Source organism: Plecotus auritus, assembly GCF_963455305.1.
Source record: "Plecotus auritus genome assembly, chromosome: 1".
NCBI classification, from domain to species: domain Eukaryota; kingdom Metazoa; phylum Chordata; class Mammalia; order Chiroptera; family Vespertilionidae; genus Plecotus; species Plecotus auritus.
The window spans coordinates 93,332,472-93,356,196 of record NC_137770.1 but is presented as its reverse complement, the minus strand read 5'-3'; the positions used below and the strand labels follow the sequence as shown (position 1 = coordinate 93,356,196).

The following is a 23,725-nucleotide window of genomic DNA, read 5'->3' as shown; positions in this document are numbered from 1 at the left end:
CTGGAATTAAAGCATGGGTAAAATTTCTAAGCTGGACAAACCAAACACAATAAAATCATCAAACTTAACTTCTCAAAAGCCCTGAATTTAGATTGTTCTGTTGTTGCATAAAACACATACTTGTTAAGTGACCAGAAACCTGAAATATTTTTCCATTCCTAAAACTTTCAAATACAAAAACACTACTTCTAGCAGTCAAAGCCACATAATTCTGCATACCATTTTGCTCACTAGAGTTTTTAAAATGTAGATAAACTAGATAGGAAACAAAATTAATGGGTTATCATTTAATTTGGAGAAATCACTCTATTCGAGGACATGAAAGGCACTTTCACAAGAAAAACTGTAAACCTTTGTAGGCAGCGACCACGTTTTAGTAGCCTTTGTATCTCTAATGCCAAACACAGTGCCTCACACAAGTAGCCACTCAATGAATGTTTGTTGAATGACTGACTGAATGAATGAATGAATGAATGGAAGGGGGACCCTGCTTTATAAGGAAACAGGTTAGTTTTTTATTTGATGTGAGGTAAGCATTCAAGATAACTCTGGCACTTGACTGGGTCACTGAAGGAAGTAATGGATTCTTATTTATTTGCTTATTTATTTATTTACTTATTTATTTTTACAATAATAGAATAAACATATCTTAATATATTTTTAGAGAAAACTTACCATTTAAATGATCAGATACTTTTCTACATGTATGATGATGAAGACAGTTCCTCAGTTTCAAGGATTCTGTCTGTTAACATTAGTCAGGTTGAAATAGATGAAAATCATGGCATATGAAGGGCTGTTGAGGGAATTATAGAACAGAAATCATAGCAGCTGCGAGAGGGTGAGTAACTGGTCTTAATTATCTCCAGGGTTACCATGAAAAATAAGGGGTAGAAATTCTAGGGCAGCTTAGCAGGAAAGAATTAAGACCAGTGAACAAAATTAAAGGTGGGTAGGGGGGTACTATGCAGATTTTAGCAACCCAAGAAATAGCTTCTTAATAGAGACACACGCTTGCCTTAGCAGATGATAAACCACTGGAAGTGTGTAGGCAGAGCTGGTGTGACCATTCAAGAGTAACTAAGAACGTAGCACCTAAATAGAGCAAGAAATTGAGGCTATTCCATCCTTTCCAACCTGTAAAAGCATTGTACCATAAACCTGAAAATCATTCTACAAATTCAGTGTTAAAACTAAATAGGTTATTAATAAACAAATATTTTCAATACCTCAATGTCTTCAATGAGCAAATCACAGGTAAATAAAACATCATGGTCTGTTTGTTCTTTGAATGTTTTACTAAGAGATGCAGACTTGGCATGAGTTAGTACCCAAGGAAAATTTAGGCTGTCTCAGTGTGTAAAATTATAGCACACCTCAACGGAAATCCAGAATGCTCTTAGGTATTTTGGACAATAGGACTTTTTTCTCTACATCCCAGGCCACTCTCCCTGTGATCTTCTCAAGACTAGCTTATTTTCTACAGCTACCTCCTAATGAGACACTTATCTCTAATATCTTCTCCTGTAATCACCTTGAACTCTGCAACTAAATGTCTGCTTAAAACCCCTTGTGAATGAATTACTATCCATTCAAAAGTCTAGAATGATTCATCACTTTAGAAATATGCATGGAAAAGATTAGAAGGGGCATAAAAATACAAGTAGCTATTAAACTTAGAATTATAGGTTACTATTTTTAAATGTTCTTGGTGTGCTACTAATAAAGTTTTAATGATAAGCAATATCAGGCGCAAAACAAAAATGACATAATTTCCTTACTGCCTAGCATAGCACATACAAAGGTCCATCATAACTTTTTAAAAGACCCTTCATTAAGTCTCCCAACTTACCTTTTCTCCTACTACCCCTGCAAGAAGTGTCACTAATTTTCTACTACCTAACTTTCTGCTCTCTTCTAGCCCTTTTCTTCCTCCCTGTCCTTCATTGCTGCTTCTGTCTTTGTACCTCGTTCACCTCTTTGCTCTTTTCCTCACCTGCAGGACCACTACTGAACCTTGTTTGTGTGCTCACTGCATCTATATGTAGTAAGACTCCTGAGGGCAGGGCCTTTGTTCAGTCATCATTGCATCCCCTGCATCTAGAATAGTGCCTTGCAGATAAACGGTGTTAATGAACTATCAATTGAATGAATGATTGTCATTTCTGTGACTGTATGAATCCACACATTATTTCTTTTTGAAATTTGGTATAAATTGATCATATGTTACATGTGATTTTCTAACTGCATTAGGTCTTTTTCTAGTTTACATGTGTTAGTGTACATTTCTCAAAATGAAAAGATAAATGTCATCATATTACTTAATTCAATATTTCAATTCAACAAATTTTTTATTGAATACCTACTGTGTCAGGCACTTGAGTAGGTGTTAGAATAAAATTAGAAACTGCCTTTCACAAGAACAGTGAAGATCAAACAGAATATTTTTAGCTAACTTCTTTTACACAAAATAAATACACTTGAAATCTATAATTTAAATAAAAAGAATAGTCAAATTTCCTATACTTTTCTACCATCTTTCTATAAAATCCATTCAAAAAATTATATAAAATAAATATAAGATGTACTAGGTATCCTGAAAGCCAACATTAAAACCATTAATGATAAGTAGAAATAAAAAAATCTAGGATATATTTTTACTGGTTTAGGGGAACTGGAAGTAAGTCATTAGTGTTCCAAGATCTTTATAGTGATCAGAAGAATCGTGAAAATTGTGATGAATTCATTGTGTAGTTTCTAGTTTAAGTAATTTTAAGCCTCTTATGCAATATAGAAGATATTTTGGAAGCTGCTATATGTAATATTTGTTCCAGACCAGATGCAATAATTTGGTAAAGAACACAGGTAGAAGAGATCACTAATTTTCCTTTTCCCCTAATAATCTATGTTTATTATGCCAATTTTAATTACCATGCAATCTAATAGATTTAAGGCTTATATTTTCCACATCACTAGACATTGCAAACATGAAAGCATTTTATACTGTCATTATACATCAATGTTTGTACTTGGTTATACATATGTACAGAAATTATTCACACATCTTAACCTTGCTATTTCCTCCTTTTAAACCAACCTAATTTTACCGTGAAAGCAGCTTTCTAATAAATGGTATAAGAAATACAGCAAGGCACACTTTTTTAAAAAACTTTTTTCTCATTACCATCTCAAGAAGCATTAAGAAAAGCAAAAATGTTGTACATAATTTAATAGAATGTCACCAGTCTATAATATACAACACTATTTAGTTGTTTCTTGAAGTGCTGCATAGATTATTATTTTAAAATAAATAAAGTGGAGCATTTAATAATTGCTTAATTTTGAAAGAAAAGCCAGTGTTTCTTCTCTATGCTGCAATCAAATCAAATGTGCCCCTTTAGGTAAAATTCTTTCAATAAACATAGGCATCATACCATTACAAAGAAATTTCCTATTGAAACATGAACTTGGTCAAGTACTGGCAGGGGCTCATTCCAGACAGGTGAATTTAATGGACCATCAAATTGGTGAGCTGCAGAGCTTTAAAGAGCAGATGGGGAGGGGACAAAGCAAACGAAAGTCTTGCTGGAGACGGGGGTGGTAGAGGTAGCTTGGGACAGGAATCCATGGGAGAACAAGCAGCTTGCTGAGCTTCAGAGAGTCACCTAAAGAGAGCCAGCGCACACATCAGGGTCACAACGCCATGTGGACAAACCGCACTCTGAAGGAAGCATCGTCCTGGGAGAGGTCAGTGTAACAAACGGCAGTGATGGGATGGAACGGAGACCCGTCCGGGGTGGGAGTGTGAGGCCACCCCTGAGTTGCAGCCGGGCTAATCTACAAGAAACAAAAACAGGTTTCAGAAATGTCTGCTTCAACTGTAAAACCCAGACCTTCGAGGAATCAATGAAGGCTGTCATTTTGGGACTGTTAATGTTCTGAAATAAAAAAAATACATAAATTAAAGTGATTTTAATAGCCCCAGTTTCACATTACTGATAAAAATGTTTCAGAATCAATGTGAAAAATACATTTTTAAGACATGGTTTTAAAGAAAAATCATCAAGTTTGACTTTTCCTCTGGATCTCATCTACCATTTGCTTGTGAACTCAGTTTCAAACACTCCAGGGAGCCTCAACTCTCCACAAAAATCTGAGGCTGCCAATGCCAAGTGAACCAGCAAAGTATTGACGACTAATCATTCATCCTTCCTCCAGTGAGACTGCATGCGTGACAATGGATTTGCACAATTCCACTATTATATAGTGGTGAAATATTCATAACATTGTGATAATTCCAAATGTTTCAGCCCCTTCCTGTGAAAGGGTGTAACTGGGGCTTCTAGTTCAAATACGAATGCATTTCATTTAAGGTGCAGACAGCATTGTACAAATGAGAATGACTCGATTATTTCTGTGCATCTCATGGCTCTGATACACTTTCAAACTCAATTGGTTCTGCCTATTTTTAAGTGACTCAAAGCAACCTATCAAATGTGAGGAACAAATGAATTCCAGGTTTAGGCAATGCAGGATGCAATTACTTAAAGTCGTCGGATCAAATAAAGCAGGCTTTTGCTTGTCTGGGTTTGAGTTCTGAATTCTGATGTCAGGTTGCTTTATTGTCCTTTTAGAACTACACATTCTTTTTCTTTGTCTTGCTCTTTCTCGAAAACCTTACAACCTGTTTAAGAGTCAGAAAATATCTAGCTAATATAGTTTGGCTGGAGCCACAGGAAATCTGGGAGAGAAGGCAAGTTTAAGAACAGGGAGAGACAGACAAGAACAGATGGGATGAAATTTGGTAGAGTAAAATAATGCAGTAACTCAAGCAAGAGCATAGTGCATTGTTCAAATGCTAAGGACATGAGTCATTTGAAATCTGGTCACTGAGTAGTAAATCCTCAGGTAAGGCAAATCTGATCGTACTAAGTGCTGGTATTTAAATTCTCTCTGGGTAATCAATTCTTTCATCTTGGCCCCCTTAGAAAGGGACAGGCCAAACTGGCTGAGACACGGATCTGGTGTGTGTGTGTGTGTGTGTGTGTGTGTGTGTGTGTGTGTGTGTGTGATGGGTGATGCCCAATAAAATCTTCATTATTTATCATGACAAACCTAGTTATTCAGAAGTGCTCGATAATTTTTAAAAACACTTCACATACACCAGAACCTTGATTTATTGAAGTGATTTCAAAGGTAAATTTGATAAAATTACACCTGTACTGTTTAGTAAAAAATGAATGTACTGTCACCAAGAGTAGTCTCTTAAACCTGCTTGGCCAGCTTTGGATCACATTAAACACGTATGTCAATCAGATTAATAGGATGAAAATGTGTGGCACATACATGAGAACAGTTTGTGAAAACTGAGCAGCAGCACTTTTTACTGCACATGTGTACACTTGAGCAGACTGGCTGCATGGGATGGCTTAAATTTTTATACCACAGGATTCATCCTGCATAAAGTTTAGGGTTAAATCACTCACCAAATATCGGAGGCTTATGATGAGGATTATGAAGAAATAACTGTCAGAATACAGCAAAAAGATTAGTGCAAAGAACATCTCCCAGGCAGGTCCTGGGAGGCACTCCACACATACATTATTTCTTTCTCCAAATTAGGCAGAAATATCTGGATCTGGATCTATTCAGTTACCTTTCTTTTGATGTGATATGATGTAATTTCCCTATCTATTTTTATAGAAACATGACATAGAAATGAAAATAGTGAAACGCACAGCAGTGTGCCTGAAAATTGGTGCAAATGCCTACTGTGTTAGATCATGTTAAAACTTCTCCCATAGTTTCAGTGGGTTTTAATTAGAACACAGTAACTGAGAAAACTCTTCAAAATTTTTTGGAAAGAAATGTTACAGTTGCAAATTGTATTGCTATTATTTTCAGTTATAGCTCTTCCTGATGCCATAATAATTTCATCATCTGAGAACTTATTTCTAAAAAAAAAAAAAAAAAAAAAAAAAAAAAAAAAAACAAGAAAAACTGCAAGTTAAATTTGGTAAATTTTAGTATCCTGGTAGTGTTCAACTGATAGTGTTCAAATGGCTTGAGAAGTAGAGCTTTTTCTTTTGCTCTTTTGAATCTTGTAGGAAGAACAATGACAACAGTTAAGCTTTTATAGGCATGAAACCCCATGTTTACCAAATCATTTTACTATTCATTCCTGACATTGAACACTAAAATCATGTCAAGATTTTGAGATTAACTTGTCCTGGTTGGTAGTATTCTAACAATAAGTAAATCTTTATACTCAGGTACACATGCTAATGACTACTGAAAAATGTAGGTATCCAGATGTTCTGTGTACATGCTTCTGAAAAAACTGAATAGGACTTGTAAATATGGCCATTTGAATGGCCCTAGGCTGATAACGAGTCACTTGGGGAGTGGTGTGAGATCTTAGAGTAAAATCTGGCTGCTGCCCCATTGCTTGGGACAGGGCCAGGCATCGCATCGCCGGGGCTCAACAAGATATTGTTGACTGGCAGGCAGGCTGATTATTTTACACGGTCCCTGCCTGCAGAATGTGAGGGTCACACAGACCCATCAGCACATTCACTGCCCTAGGTCTAAAGATGGAGCTGCTTATCATTTACATTTCATGTCAATTCCGTGTCCAGGTCAGGGAGAGAAGCAATGCCCAGGATGTCAAAAGGGAGGATGCATCCTGGAGTTTCTCCAGTGCCAGAGTTTTTCCCGCTCTGGATCAGCATGACTGGTGACTTGAGGGTCACAGTCACATGATGTCATACTCAAAGGGGTGTGGCTTCCCAGCCTTTATCCCTTCTGGGAGAATAAAAGTCAGCCAGGCTCTACCAGCCCTTCTGCGGAGGTTGGCTGGGCCAGCAGTACAACTAATGCTCACAGAACTAGTTTGGAAGTAGCTGATGGAATTGCGGTCCCCCTCCTGCAGTGGTCAGCTGCGCTGCACACTGATGGAGAATGTGATTACAGGGTGGCCCTCTTTCACAGAAATACATTTCTCTCGCTCCCACTTTTATTCTCATTTGCAGCCAATTGTAAAGAGTCTGAAACATGGAAAATTAGTTGAGCTATATTAGTAAGTAGGATGCCTTTCTCCAATTTTGCATACCGAGTTTATTTTTAGGGTGTATATATGGTATAGATTCCCCCTTGCACTCCTCATCTCTAGCAGCTCTCCACAGAATCACACATTTTAATGAGCCTAGGGCACAGGTGTTGCGGGGAAAAAAATAATGATGTTTGCCATTCATCTTTCAAATTAAATAATGTGTTTTTAAATAGTAACTTTTTTCATAATACATTATGGGAACAACATTTATCTGTCACATTTTAAAAGATGTATTTGTAATAAATGTAAATTACTTTTAGAAAATCAGTAATTAGGCTCATCAAAAAATAAACAATCTGCCACAAAAAAGATAATCTTTAGCATAGTTAAGTATAATAACTGTTATTTGAATAAGTTAACAAATTAGGGTAGATTGCTTCTGTAATTCATTTCCTATAGCACAAGTTTAGGTTACGACAGTAAGCTGCAGGGGTGGGGGTGGCGATGGCACTTGGCACCTCACATGGATAAAACACAATTCTCATATTCAAAAGCTCAAATTTTCTTGAAACTTGATTAAGATAGTATATTCACCACTGGGGCTTAGAAATGGGAAGCGACAGCGTTTTTGTCTTACTTTTAGAACTGTATCACCATCTTGGAATGATCAATCAATAACTGTCTTATTAAACATAAAGAGTGGAATGACTTTCTTTAAAAATCTGATGGAAATTAGTCTGTCACCTTCAGGCAAAATTCAGTTTTTATCAAAACACCGTTAACTTGTTGCTTATTCTTTCTGCATTTGCTTTATGGGCCTTTTCTCAGTCTGTGTGGATAAATAAAAGCAGCTTCTTTAACATCTACCTTCCCGTCCTGTGTGAGTCCTCAGACTTGGCTGTGATTAGGAACTGTGACAGCATAGCCTTCCACGGGGGAAGCAAATGTGATGACAGTTACTTTAGACAGAAGCATAAAAGGAAGGCCCAGATCAGGAGACATAGCCGTTAGCCTAATCATGGCTCATCTTCAGGCCCTGAAGGAAGCTGGCAGCTCTGGTGCAGGACCCTGAGACGGGGAGTAGTCACTGTGCTTGGGGTTTGGTCAGAGGGTGTAACTACAATTTGGAGAACCATTTTTCCTCCCTCAATGGAAGAATTCAAGGCCCCAAATTATTCAGCTACTTCCTCAAATTTTGTATTCTCCTTGCCAGAATGATGTAACAAGTTAATGTCACTAAAAATGTCATTGGTGACTGTTTTCCCCCCTTTTGCTTCACAGTTACTTGCATTGTGGGGAGTTTTTCTTCCACCTAAATGTCCTCTTCAGATAAATGTCTGCCATGACCAGTCATTCTAACACTCATATGATATACATACACACACACACACACACACACACACACACACACACACATATGCTAAAATATATTAAATATGCATTAAAAACATGAGAACTATACGTACCTTTCAATGAGATGATTTTCATGCTTGGAGAAGGTTACATTCTACCTATGCATATTTCTATGTCGTTCTTCATCAAGATTTAGGAGATCTTCACAGGTTAAAGTTTTGGGGCTGGGAAGCAGTGCAGCCTTTTCTTTGGACTGCTTTGCCTTTGAGGAGAGCCCTGGGACTCTGGAGTTGGCGGAAGCAGCCTTACGTTCCTCTGGCATTCCAGACTCACCTGGGTTTTCTGAGCATTCTTTTTCACTGCCCAGCCTTGGAGGAGTAGCTGACTGTGAGCTTTCTCCACAGACAGTGGAAGCTTGGGGGAAACCATCCACTTCCTTTCCAATGTCAGATCCTTTCTGAGGGGGGGGACTTGCAAGAGCCACCATGTCTGCATCGTCGGCTGAGAGAGAAATGTCACTGCACCCAGAAGAGCCCGCTGCTGCTTGTGAGTGCACTGCAGCCTCCCTGTGGCCTACAGGCCCATCTGGACGAGGGCTGGAGGCACAGGGCTCGTCTCCATCAGGGTCATCCTCAGCACAGGCCTCAAAGAAGCATTCAATGTCTTCCCTGTCTTCCAGGCCAGAGTCAGCCATGTCCAGAGGCAAAGGAGTGTTGCTCTTCTCTTCTATGTAACTGGTGACCTCCCCACAATCACTGTCATGCGATGAGAGAGATAAGTAGGAATAAAAGTCCCCTTTTCTCAGCTGGATGGGCCGGTGAGAATGTTCTAACACTTTCTCCTTGATTTGAGTTAATGATGTAGGAGCGGCTGCCTCATTTTCAGGTTGAGATTTACTTTTTAGGGCAGTTGAAGCCATGCCAATGATTTCCTTAACAAAGTCATGTACTGAACAATCTTCAGCATCTTTTTGATGGAAAACACCTGACTCACAACCACAACAGGAAATGTTGTCACCAATAGAGGCATTTTCCTCTGTTTCATTTTGTTCAAGTTCTAGGCAGCAGCCAGCAGATTTTCCAGCCATACTTAGTGCATCATCACATGAAGATTTCAGTACATCAGAGTCCTGTCTATTGATGACTCTGGTTTCTAAAGGCAGTCCTGGGCAAGACTTCTCGGTGGGAGTAGAAGAATCCATTTGATTTTCAAAATGGTGGTGGTTTTGACATTTCTCTGGAAGATGTCTAACAGTCTGGGAGAAAGATTCTTTTCCAGCAATGTTTGAATCATCTGAGCTATCCATAGATGCTTCGCACTTACAATGCTCACTCTCTGAAATCCTCTTCCTGGCTGAACCAAGATTTTCTGATTCCTGTGACATCTCATTAAGTTTGTCCTTCTGTCTCTCTGGAGTACTTTCGACATTGCCATTTTCCACATCAGCCACATATGGATCTTTATTGACTTTGAAAATATTTTTCTTATTTTCACCCTTTGTTCCTAACTCATGGGTGTGGGGTAAATTCTTACTGTTTCCATTATTTTCAGAGAGATGTTTTATGGAGCCATTTAGAAGGGCCTTAATGTTGAGGGTATCAGAGGGATTGGTCATCTCACTACTACTTATATCCTTACTGCCCCTTATTTCATCACTGAGATGACACTTTCTCTTATCTCTAGTCAAGGAAAGCTTGGGCCTAATCCAGGTGTGCAGCTCATTCTTTATATAGTCCAGCCCTGATATCAAGTTGCACTCTTCATAAATTTCGTCGTCCGTTGCAATACTGGAGTCATCATCCTCATCTTTGAGGCACAGCTCTTCTTCTGTCAAGGTGAGGGTAGAGCTGGAGAGGAGGTCACTGTCATCTTCATCATCAGTGCAAGCAGAGGTGCAAGAGACGTTAACGATCATGCTGACATTGACGTCGCTTTCATCAGCCACTGAATGAGTCAGGCGCTTCCTGAATGACGCATTTGATTCTGGGATCTTGTTCTTGTGTAACACAATATCCTCTGAGCAAAGAGAGAGCTCATCACTGCTGCTAAGTTCTGTAAGAGATGCTGGCGAGTCTTCATTGATGGAAGATGCTATGTCCAGTGACAGCTGCCCAGTAAAAGACATCTTTTGGGAACTGCTTTGAAGAGTGATATCGGAAACACTCCGCTTTATCTTTTGCTCTGAGGGACTCTGGATATTCTCCAAACGGTTCAGGAGATCTAATGTCCTTTTACTCAATTCACCAACTGAGCCACTGCTCACACTTATGTCCCCAGAGCTGTGACAGCTAAAAAGATCTTCGTTGCTTTTATAGGATGTCAACCAACTTTCTAGAGAAGTGCTTCGCTGGAGGCTGTCACTGCCATTTTTAAAGATACCCAGTCCAAATAAATCACCCACTGGAGAAAGGGACTCAACAGATGAACTATGGGATAGAAGGGAGAGCTGTTTGGCACTCTGCATGCCAGTGAGTGTCCTCTCCATATCACTACTTGTATATGAGTTGTGATCCATTTCATGGGATGCACTTGCTAAAATCCTTTCATGGGGAGGTACATCTGGTTGTAACTCTGTTTCATGATGTTTAGATTTGCAGGACTTTTTATCAAAATAAAAGCCATGGAGCAGGGGATCTTCTACATATGCCTTTTCACTTTGTGACTGTTTCATTATCATTGGTAATTTGAGTTTTGAGCCTTGGAGGTATGAGTAATCATAAAATGTAAACACATCATGTTTTCCTTGTAATTCTTCTCCCAAACAATCAGGGGTATGTTTGGTAACACTGTTTAAATCTCCAACTTTTCCACTTACACAACCCACTGGTGAAATGGATGACTGAGAGCTATTTGGAAGCTTAATGGCTTCCTCCTCATCTTTAAATTTTTGCTTTAACATGTTAATGGCATCTCCCATTTGTAGTTCCAGATGTTCAGGTTCAGAGTTACTAGGGGACCCATCTACCATATTGAGCAAACACATTTCAGAGTTGGTAGTGGTGTCAGTGTCTCCTTCACTGACTATTCCACTCTCACTGCCTGAATTCTGGCTCATGTCTCCTCCATGACATGGGCAGGGCTTCACCAAATTGGAACCCCCTAAAAGATCTGGCAAAGATTTGGTGGATGAGAATGAGGAGTCTTTACTAAGACTCTTAGTCAAAACACTAGGCTGTGTCATGCTGGTGAGCGTTGGGTTGTTTTTCAGAAATGGCATGTGGTTGTCATCATAGAGTTCCACATTGTGGAGGCTGTATACCTGGTAAATGTGGGGACTGGAGGGGGCAGTAATACTTGAGGCATACTGAGATCCCCCATGGTCACCTGCCTCTTCTTCATAACCTGGGTCCTCACTACCTGTCTCTTCAGGTTTTAAGGAAGGCATGACAGGTTGGAGTTCTTGACTGAGGTCATTTGAGTCTTCATTCAAACTAATTAACTTATTACTTATATCAGTTTCATCCCATTCCAGGGCATCCTCGCTGGTCCCAGTTAGGTCCATCAAGCCAGGATCAATCACATTCAGAGTCTCCTGTGTAGGGAGAGGAAAGGAAGAAGAATTAGGAAACATAAACACGAACATTTTATCCATTCAAAATCTCTTAGAAGAGTCAAGAAAGAAATTTGCTCCAAGCATAGATTTGAAAGATAGCATAATTATCAGCTCTATTCCTCTCTGGAATAACATCCAAAATTATTGAAATAGGCTGTTCTATCAATAGTAATTTGTCACTGGAGGCAATAACATAGATTAAAATGTAAGATTATTATAGTCAAGTTGTAATTTATGGAATTAACCATTCCCTATTGATTCTTCTACATTTTTTAACCTTGGATTGTGTGAGGATAAAACTGTCGGGTAAAAGAAGGTTAAAATGAGCAGAGCCTCTGACATCTCAGGAGGCGTGTTCGCTCTGATGCTGTCTCAGTTCTGCAGTCCATCTGGAAGCCCCTCTGCAGCCACACAGGGTGCAGCCCTCTTGCCTCTGTTCCTGGGAAACAGAATAAAGTCGTAGCCATCTGTGGAGCCATTCATATTCCAGAGGCTCTGGTGTGTCTTCCTTTCCCCCCACCTTCCCTTTCGGGACAATGCCTTTTTAGAATTTGGCTCTGTTCCCAATCACACCCAAGATGAACAACACTGGACTGATTTCCTCACCCCCATCTTCTTGGATCCTGAGTCTTGGGCACCAGTAATCCAGGGCAGTGCCTTAATCACAGTTCTCTCAGTCCTCTCTTCCCCACCTCTCTCTCTGACAGAGATTCTACTTTGGTCCTTGTTGACTTGTTCCCCTATGTTCAGTCCTGTTCCTATTTCTTACAGGCAAGAACCTCCCCTTCCAGCCCTCCTCCAGCTCTAGAGTAACAACCACTTGGAGACTTTCCTTACTCCCAAGGATGCAGTAGCCCAGATTCTCTTATGCTGCTCTCTGCCCGCACAGCTGGACCCTGGGTCTTGGCTGGGGCTCCCTGGTTTTAACCCTGTTCAGGTAGAGCTTGACTCATTCTGGGACACAGTTGTCACTGAACTGGCTCTTAGACTCTGTCCTGAAGCCTTCACCATCCTCACTCTCTGTCCAGCTGTCTGGATTCATGCCAGAGCCAAAGGAGGTGATACAGGTGCTGCAGGCCCTGTCAGGTTCAATGACAGACAGAAACTCAAACAGAAGTTGGCAGTACAGCTTGTGCTTGTGCAGGTAGCCAGGCAGGTGAGCATGGCTCTGGCACTATACGGAGAGGCTGAAGTGCTGATTTAGTTGCAGATCTGCATGGCCATGGGCAGGTTGCTAACCTATTATCTGAGCACCAGTCTCCTCACATCTCTTTTTAAAGGGGGCTAGCACTATCTTTCAAGATAATTCTGAGCACTAAATGATACTGCATGTGAAGGGCTGAGGGGGCAGTCAGTATAGGTAGTTATAATTCTCAATGCACACACAATTGCTCTGGAGTGGCCTTGAGTCAATTCATAAAGGGTTCTCCCTGCCTACCTCCTTCTCTCCTTCTCATGTTCCTTTCAATTTGCTCTTAAAACCGCAGGGGATTCATGACAGGGTAGGTAAAGGGAGGTGTCACACAGTATAACAGGTCAGCACATTTGCATTACAATTCAGATTTACTCTACCAACCTGGTTGAAAAAACGAACCTAATGCTCTGCTCCTCAGAGTGGGAAAAAGGCCTCACAGCAAAACATTAGCAGAACTTTCCTAAGTCTTCAATCCTCTTGAAACGAATAGTTAGGGGATACCACACAGACACATTAAGTATAAAATACCCATTAGCACTTTATTATACTGGATATGTAAGAGATTATCTGTATAGCCTACTTAAGTTTAAAAGAGTCCAGTTACAAAGTAAACATTAATTAAGGGATATTTTTAAATTTTATTACAGAAATCTTTCCCGCTGCCAATGCTACAGCAGTTAATCTAGCACACCGCACTCATCACACTCACTTAGGTATGGAGTCCATTCGCTGTGATGAATTTTTATTAGAATTTCTGTTTATTCTTTGCTTGCTGATAACGGCAATACTAATGACTGGCTAGGATGGCTAATGAATGTTAAAATCTTCAGCTGCAGGAACAATCAATCAGTCTAATCAAATAGTATATTAATTTCAAATACTATCTTGGCTGACACTATACTCTGAGAGTGCTAATAAATAACTGAACTAGTCTTTCAAAGGAGCTCTCCTTGTAACCCTCTGGTTGACTCGAACATTTAGCAGCACAGATTTCCCATGCGAGTCCCATGCCTGGGGGCTCACACGGCTGCAGGAATTGTGCCACCTGGATGCGCGCCCGGAGCTCAGCCCAAGTGGTGCCGGAGACTCGGACTCATCTTCCATGACACAGTCATTTTCTGACAAATGCTGCCTTATTGGCTTTACAAATGCAAACCTAAGAAAGTATAAAACTTACAGCAGTACCTAAAAGAACAAGTCCTTTGTTCAATAAAGTGATTGGAGTGGAAATTTTCACAGAAAATAATTAAACTTTTGGATATAATATTTTCTTTTCCTGTTCTTAATTCTCTTCTATAAATCTCTTAAACTTATTATAATTTCTGAATTTTTTTGTATGTCAATTCCAGGGATATCTGACAAGATCTGTTAATAAATTGTTCACTTTAGACTTTAAACTTTCCATATTAAAAAGGCACTACTCACTCTGCTCTCATTCATTCTTTTCTCTTGTGGATTAAATTATGTCAACATTTTCAATAAAGATCTCCATTTCCTCAAGATTTAATCCTCAAACATAAAACATACCCTGGGGGCAAAACCATGGGGAATGTTTCCAAGAGGAAAGAATATTTATATAACTAAAAAGTTGTATTCGAAAAAGGGACATACAAATCGAGTAATATTAACTGGTAGGAAATTTATTTAGTTGAATGTTCTCTTTGAAGATAGCCCAAACACAGTCAATAATGTTCAAGCTAATTAAGCATTTTTGTTGTTATTTTTCTAGAGGAATTGTCTGATACTTAAACACACACACACACACCTATCTTTGGTAAAGTGATAAATCAAAATTGGATGAGCTGGGGAGCTGTGCAGTCAGGCTGCCTGGGTTCCCAGGGAATGGGGGGTGGGATGAGGGTAACTCGCCTCCCTTTTCTTATTCCCACATAGAAAAAAAATGGATGTAGACAAAATAGGAGAATATCTGACTGAATCCAAAAGACTGGTAAGGTAAGTAGTACATGCAGTTCCAATAGAGAGACTGCAATTCCAGAGGTAATTCTGAATTAAATTAATTTGTGCAAGGGTCTTTCATTCATAACCTTGCTTCACTGGTACAGAATTTTGGCCTAGCCCAAGGGCTTTATATAAGTAATTACACACACACACACACACACACTCACAGATCTGCTCAAGAAATGACTAGAATTATTATTGGAAGCAGGTTATTTATATTAGCACCATATATACAGAGAAAGTAACTAAAAGTGGCTGGAGAAATGATGATGCTGAAGAAGAAGAGGAAGAGGAGGAGGACAAGGAGAGGAGGAAAACAAGGAAGAGGACAGGAGGAAAGAATCAAGATTCCAACAGCAGCAAGTAACACATATCCAAATTAACTTCCTTCTGTACTTGTATGTTTTTAATTGAGTTAGGTCTCCCAGGATTGCATTTCTAGTATTTTCTTAAAAATTTAAGTTAAAATGTGAACTTTTATAAGAGACTAGAGGCCTGGTGCATGAAATTCATGCACGGGGGGTGGGGGGGTGGGGTGTGTCCCTCAGCCCAGCCTGCACCCTCTCCAATCTGAGACCCCTCGAGGGATGTCCAATTGCCGGTCTGGAGGTTAAACTCTGCCACAGCAAAGCCAACCAGAGAATTTCTGACTTTCTAGCTGGTACTACCTCTCAATTATAACGGACAGTAGCCTCAGAAACATTGTTCAGTAAAAGAAGCCAGACACAAAAATATCATATACAGTTGACTTTTGAACAGTCAAAAATCAACATAACATTTTACTCCCCCCAAATTTTACTAATAGTCTACTATTGACAGGAGGCCTTAATGATAACATATAGAGTGAATTAACACTATATATATAGTATAGTATATTATATATATAATATACTGTATTCTTACAATAAAGTAAGCTAGAGAAAAGAAAATGTTATTAAGAAATTATAAGAAAGGGAAAATACATTTATAGTATTCACTGAAAAAAATCCCTGAATAGGTAGACCCATGCGGTTCAAATATGTGTATTCAAGAGTCAACCTTATTGTATGGTTCCATTTATATAAAATATCCAGACTAGATAAATTCATAGAGACAGAATGAAATTGGTGGTCACAGGGGTTTGGGGAGGGGAGAGTAGGAAGTAATTGCATAATAGGTGTGGAGTTTCCTTTTGGAGTGATGAAATTGTTTTCGAACTAGATAGAAGTGATAGTTTTACAACATTGTAAATGTACTAAATATCACTAAATTGCTCGCTTTAAAATGATTAATTTTTTTATGTTAATTTCATATCAATTAAAAAAGAATACACCAGGTTAACATGAGTCCTCAGTCCTGCTGAGTTTCAGAGCCTATGACATCAAACATCTATTGGAAACCTTGCTTAATAAAAATATTACAACAGATAATATTTCTGAATGTATTTATATTATTTTGCATATATTATCAATAAAGACAATTTTTTTATTACATACTTTTTTGTTTGGTCTGCATGCATGCTCACATTCTCAGAAATGCTAAAGAAAAGCATAGTTCTTCTTTTAGTAACTTCATTCATTTTGATGCAATAGTCTCTTCTAAGGAGAAACAAGGAGTGTGATTAATAGAGCCCTTTTTGCTGAACCCTCTGACAGGATCACCAGTGTGACTTTCTGATAGCCCAATCCAACTGAATCTACTTTGGGTTTTTTAGTTGTTAATCCTCACCTGAGGATATTTTTTCCCTTGACTTTTTAGAGAAAGTGGAAGGGAGATGGAGAGACACAGAGAAACATCGACGTGAGAGAGACAGATCGATTGGTTGCCTCCCATAAAAGCCTGCCAAGGGCCAGGAACTAAGCCTGCAACCGAGGGATGTGCCCTTAACAGGAATCGTACCCAGGACCCTTCAGTCCGTGGGCCGACACTCTATCCATTGAGTCAAACTGACTAGGTCTACTTTGGTCTTATTTTACTTGACTCATCTGTAGCATTTGAGTCCATTTTTCTTGACATTTTCTCTGACTTTGATTACCTTGATTCCAAGCCTCCTTATGGAATCTGCTTCAGCTGACTGTTAAGTGAGTGACAGGATGTCCCACAGTTTTGCTTTGCCTCTTCTCATCCTACAGACTTTCCTGCCCTGAGTTTAGGCACATGAGGTCTAATTGTCTATTATTTTGAATGGTATATAGGCAAACTGAGAGGAAAGAAAGAAATTCAGAGCAAGTGTTCAGGGAGGGGGACATTGCAAGAAGAGGGAACAGTAAGAAGCAATGGTCAATGGGATAGAGCCTTCTGGGTGCCTTCAAAGGAGGGCTGAGCAACCAGCAAAGGTAACAGAAGAAAACCCAGGTAGAACTACTGGTATAATATTCTGGAAGCTCAGAGAAGGAAACTTTTAAGTAGCGGGTGGTTAAGAGTGTCATAGTCAGAGAAGATAAGAAGAATGAGAGGTGAGGGAAAACCACTGAATTAGCAAAAATAATCATTTGTAACCATAGAGAGGGCAGGTCCTAGAGAGGCTGGCAGGCAAGGAAGCCAGCACAGGACATGCTAGAGAATAGCCTGAAGAAATCGGGTTCCACAGTAAAGTGGCTGTTGACATGGGTGCCTGTTCCTCTCAGGTGCTATTCACCACCTTTCTTATCCTCTAGCACCAGTTTTGGAAGGAGAACAGAAGTGGAGGAACTGTGGGGGCCACAGAATCTACAGGAAACTCTTCAATTGTTCCAACACCTCTGCCCTCAACTCCAGACACTGTAGCCCAACCTGACTCTGTATCTATTTAAACCCAAAATAAAACAAAATAATTTTTAGTACTTTTAAATTTGATTTTGTGTGTGTGTCAACAACATTAAGGCTCTATAAAGAGGGTGATTGTGAAACTGTAAGAAGGAATTGTGTAGAAGAAAGAAGGATACATGAAATATAAGTCCTTCTTTCTCCCCTCACTATAATTTCAGTTTCACTAGAAGTTCTGACCCAAAGAAGTGATATTTTGATTAAGAGGTAATATGTTTGGGACAATGAATTAAATACATTTAGATCCTGTCATAATTTCTCAATAACTCTTAGGTGCATTCACCTCCTTGTTGGCAGTATTAAAGCTAGGTGGCAACAGATGAATGCCTCCTGTCAAGCTATGTTTTCCTTAAACAAGTTAATTATTGTACACATCATTATTTGTCTTTCTTAAGCACCCACCATGGGAAAAGTTACTTTCTCACCCAACTCTCAATGTTTTACTAGAAGTAACTAGAAAAATACTCTACTTCCATTGGTGAACAAATTATTTTATCTCGACCACTGCTTTATATGCAAACATATTGAAATTTGTATTATACTCAGAATAGACCGAATAGGAAAATTGGTTTATTTTTCTCGTTTTAGTCACTATTCTGTTTCCCTGAAAATTTCCATCATAGATTCGAAATACCTAACTTTAGTACTGTTTAAAATGAATAAATAAAAAAAAAAACTTTGGAAGAGATTTTTAAACAAATGGAATTTATTTATCTGACCTCTTCATTATTTTGTAGAACTGAAACCAAAAAAGGTACAAAAAATAATATCAATAAAGTTGTAAAAGCCCAATGGAAATAAAATGGTGGCATTTTCTGCATTCTACCACATGGTAAACTTATTTGGATGACAGTAACAGACCCATATGCCACGTTACATAAATAATTTTCCCCCTAATGATAACAGCTGGCCCCATTTTTCTGGCATTATTCTAGCTGTTTGGTGTTTGCCTTTTGACAGTCAGGAGTTGACATAACATTTGAATTTTGTGCCTCAGGATGTAATCTTTGCCTCATCTTTGCCATAGGGAAAAGTACACTATTGTCCCTGCTTTGTGATAAGACTCTTCCATTAATAAAAACTTACAAGTTTAAAACCTACAAAGTATATTTGTAGTAAAGAGGAGGTGAACAGTCCCATAAACAAGTGAAGTTTACTAACACATAGGCTTTTCTGTGACATAGACAGGGGTTCTCAAGTTTCAGACCGAATTTCATGAACACAAGATCTGTGGCATGATCCTGAGGTAGCCTAATGCCCAAGGGAGCTTTGCCAACATGCTGAGGTCTGCCTGCCAAGCCAAGCATCCCATAACAGACGCCACCATATTCCAGATCCATGCCCTTCACACAGTACTTGTTATTTGGGAGAATTTTGTATCTTTTCACTTTCAACAAGGTACACATTAAGAGCCAACATTGTGTTCTTAATTGTTTGGTCCTCTCAGATAATGAGGATTTTGGTTTTTAATTCTAAGAATCTGATTATAACTCACCATTCCGACAAAAAATAAATAAATAAAATATTGGCCAATTTGGATAAGCAAGTTAAGAATCACCAAAAATGGCAGGTGTCATTTTAATCTCTTTTCCACCTTATCTATGCCACTCAAACAAACTTGTCTAGCTTTTCTCAGTTTATCATCTGATTGACACAGGTTTAAAATGATTAGCAGGGAGGTCCGCTATGATTCATTTTCTTAAGATGACTTAATCCTTGTTTCTACATCTGATTTTATTTAGTTTGATTTACAGTTCTGTTTTAATAGCCTTCTTTAAACGATAACTACTTTTAGACTTAGGGAGGGCTGGTAAGTCTCAAAATTTTGATCACATCTCCCTTGAGCTGTCACAGCTGTCTCCATAAAAATAACTGGCAAATATACTTGCTGGAAAAGTTACTTGAAATTTCAGGATCATTTCCTAGAAGGCAATCAAGTCTTTGAAGTAAGTTTCCAAGGGATTTTACACTTCTGATTCCTAGAGTTCTTAGACGTGTTAAAAATGTAGAATCCCTGGGGTGTTTTCCTTTTGAGATCTCAAGGGAAAACACGAAGGATCCTGAGATCCCATTAGATTTAGCAACTCAGTCTTGACTGGAATAAAAGCTCTGTGGTCCTGGGCTCTCATGAAGGAGGCTCTTGATTTTTTTAAATGTCAGGACCTTAAAAAAATCTAAGGTTCCCAAATCAAAGAAATGTAAAGCACATTCTAGAAGATTTTGAGCTCAAAATGTGAATTCATTTTAAATTTTAAAAAGCAATATTACAACCTTAGAATCACCTAATCCTTTAAAATCCTTTTGCAAAGTAAAAATAACCAAAAATAACTAAGAGTGCCAAACTACTTAGATATGGGTCTGTGTGCCAGCAACTAAGAGAATATGCTCAATTTATAGTCCAGGGAAGCAGGACATTGCTGGGCCAGCAGAGCTAGTAACCTGGGCCAAACCTGCTGAATTTCTGACGCGAGGCACTAGACACTGGCAGCGCGTGACCTGCCTCTGCTTTTCTTACAGTCAGTGCGGACGGTAGCATAGTTTGATTACATACAGCGTGGTTGCTTCTTTTTCTTAACAAACAGCAATAATCCGGGAAATAAAATGCCAAGTGACCTCACTTCCTACCAATCAACAGTACTTTTCAAGCCCACTCCTCGTGAAACATTCTCCATCCCGGCTGCTGTTCAGGAGCATGAGGAATACTTGGGTAAATAGAGATTCCTTATGTTTATCTGCAGATAGGTTCCATACTGAGGCAACAAAGCCTTCATTTTTTTCTTCAAAATTAAAGTTCCCCCCTCCCACCAGATTAATCATTTTTCCTCATTATTCAGTAAAATCACTAGATGAGCTGTGACTCCATAAACTTTAGGAACTCATTTATTATGTTGACTGATCAGACTTGTGTTTATTTACACAGTGTACCCATAAAACTCAGCTTTCATTAGTGCTGGGGAGGAAGAGTCCCTCCCCTGGCTGGGAAGGTGAGGCTGGAGAAGATAATTAACCATGAAACAATAAGGAGGCTTGCTGGGTAAGCAGCAGTGTGAAAACAGTTACTCCTCACAAAAGAGGGGAAATTAGCTTGCTGGATAAAAAAGGAAGTGTCAGATTGAAGACTGAAAGGCCTGCCAACAGAAGTAGATAGCTCTATGCATCATTAATGAAATTTTTTAACACTTAAACGCCACAGCTGTCCACATTTAAATACATGTAAATGCCATGTGTTTCCAGAGATTAATGTGCATGTTAAAATATTTCTTTTCCTCTTAAACTTCTAGATAGTGTCTTTCATTTCACCTACTTTCTTTCCAAGAAAAAAACGCACCAGCTTTCTCAGTATTGTGTCCTCATTTCCAAAACCCTAGTACACCCTGCATCCTGGAGATGGGCAGCCTGCTCATTATATTTTAACAAACACATTATTTTGCATCCATAATACCGATATTTTAGTAAACAGAAAGTTTGTTTTGATTTTGCTGCTTCACAGAGTGAAGACTTACGATGCGCACTTCCTTTCAAAACTTCCTCCTGGAGCAGGAGTGCTCCCTGAAGCAGCCCCATTTTGGCAGAAATTCAGTTCTGTGCAGTGCCAAAGGAGACAGAATAAACAAACACTGCTCCATGCAGCTGGCGGGGTGATTTACATATTACTGCGCACCAAACATGAAGACCTGAATATGGATTAGAGCTACGGTGATGACACAAATGTCATATAGACAAAGAGAAACAAAATCCAACACATCGTTGTTTATTTTACCACTGCTACCGTATGAGTGCCACTCAGAAAGGAAAAAGAAGGGAGGAATTGCTTTTTTGAAAATTGGAATTCCTTATTTGAAGTGCGTTCTTTCAGAATGTAAAACCAGAAAAAAAAAAAAGAGAGCAAAATGGCACAGGTTATTTTTGGGTCCCCTAATATTCTGTGCTTTTGTCTTGTGAATTAAACTAATTTTAATGTGCATCAACGTGGAAGAGGTGAGTTAGTGATCTCACAGGAATAACTGATATACAAGGCACCTGGATTCCTAACTAGCCCTTTCTAACTCATTGATAATTTCAGCTGAGGACCTACCATGAATGGGAGCCTTGATAAGGGAAGTCCAGCAGGCTATCTGACCCCATTAAAGCTCCATCAGGAAACAGCACCCAGTGGCAGAACTTGCCTAGAGTCTTTAGCTAACTTATCCACTTTCCTTATTCCTGCACATGCTAATTGCCAAAACTCAATTGACCTTTCTTGTCCAAAGGGATGCAAAGGTATCTTGGGGAGGATTGGACATCTTTCTGGGTATTTATTGCTGTGACTCCTTTTTTAGTCTTTGGGGATGACGAGAGCTATATGAAAAGCTAAGAAAGTAACACTTAACAAATGATGATGGTGATAGAAGAGATTGCAAGATATTTTATCTTCCACCAAATCAAAAATTATTTATTCTGCCTTGGACAAGTTTGCCTTTTCTTTACATGCAAAAATAAGTACTGTTGATTGGTAAGAAGCAATGGTTAATGGGATAGAGCCTTGTGGGTGCCTTCAAAAGGAGAGCTGAACAACCAGCAACGGTAACAGAGGAAAACCCAGGTGGAACTACTGGTATAATATTCTGGAAGCTGAGAGAAGAAAACTTTTAAGTAGTGGGTGCTTAAGAGTGTCATAGTCAGAGAAGATAAGAAGAATGAGAGGTGAGGGAAAACCACTGAATTAGCAAAAATAATCATTTGTAACCATAGAGAGGGCAGGTCCTAGAGAGGCTGGCAGGTAAGGAAACCAGCACAGGACATGCTAGAGAGTAGCCTGAAGAAATCGGGTTCCACAGTAAAGTGGCTGTTGACATGGGTGCCTGTTCCTCTCAGGTGCTATTCACCACCTTTCTTATCCTCTAGCACCAGTTTTGGAAGAACAGAAGTGGAGGGACTGTGGGGGCCACCGAATCTGCAGGAAACTCTTCAATTGTTCCAACACCTCTGCCCTCAATTCCAAACACTGTAGCCCATCCTGACTCTGTATCTATTTAAAACCAAAATAAAATAAAATAATTTTTAGTACTTTTAAATTTGATTTTGTGTGTGTGTCAACAACTTTAAAGTGCTATAAATGTAATTATCTTGGGAGCTTCTAGCACTTAATTTTTATAATTGTCATTATGCCTACTCTTGCATAAGTGTAAAAACAAAGGAAGAAATCAAGGCCATGTGGGAGAATCTAGTTAGTTCGATATCATTAAAGTTTAATAGTCAGGACATGTTCCTTACAATGAAGAAACAAACCATTTGTAAAAGATCAAGGGAGTTGGAGTTATTTTACCAGGTGAGGAGAAGTCTATATAGGGACTTATTTTCTATAGCATTTGTAAAGTTATGATGACTGGGATAATGAAAGAGTTCTCTATTTCCACAACTTCAAACTCAAAAAATGAAATTACATTGCAGCAAGACAAGTAGATTAGATACACCTGAAATCTTTGTTATTAAAAGGGCAACTAAACATTCTCATAGACCCCCATGAAAGTTTATAAAAAATCTATCCCTAGACTTTTTTAAAAGCAGAGGGGACAGTGTGTTCAGGATAATCCTACACACCACTTTTAAACCAAGCTTCCTAAAATAAATCATTTCATTGCATTACTCCTCTCATTAAACAAAACAAACAATAAAAGCAACTTTCAGTGGCTATTTTCTCTTCTAAATTATTCTGACTTTTAAGGCATTCTATAATCTAGTAACATAAAAATGACAGAAATTTAATTGAATACTTACTCCCCCAAAGCTGACCTTCACTATAGTAACTGCTTCATGAATATTCCCTGCTCACTTAGGTCACCACGTCTCT

General features: G+C 38.9%; 1 protein-coding gene across 3 annotated transcripts in view; it reads right to left on the bottom strand.

Annotated features, from left to right (window-relative positions):
* Window positions 1–2,323: 2,323 nt before the first annotated feature.
* Window positions 2,324–23,725, bottom strand: part of AKAP6 (A-kinase anchoring protein 6) — a 495,085-nt gene continuing 473,683 nt past the window's right edge. For all 3 annotated transcript variants that reach the window (XM_080685020.1, XM_080685019.1, XM_080685021.1), the window contains 2 exons: window positions 8,518–11,936; window positions 2,324–3,837 (listed from right to left, as the gene is read on the bottom strand). In XM_080685020.1, the coding sequence (XP_080541146.1) occupies window positions 8,559–11,936 (3,378 nt within the window). In that variant the 3' untranslated portion in view covers window positions 2,324–3,837; window positions 8,518–8,558. The remainder of the gene's footprint in view (window positions 3,838–8,517; window positions 11,937–23,725) is intronic.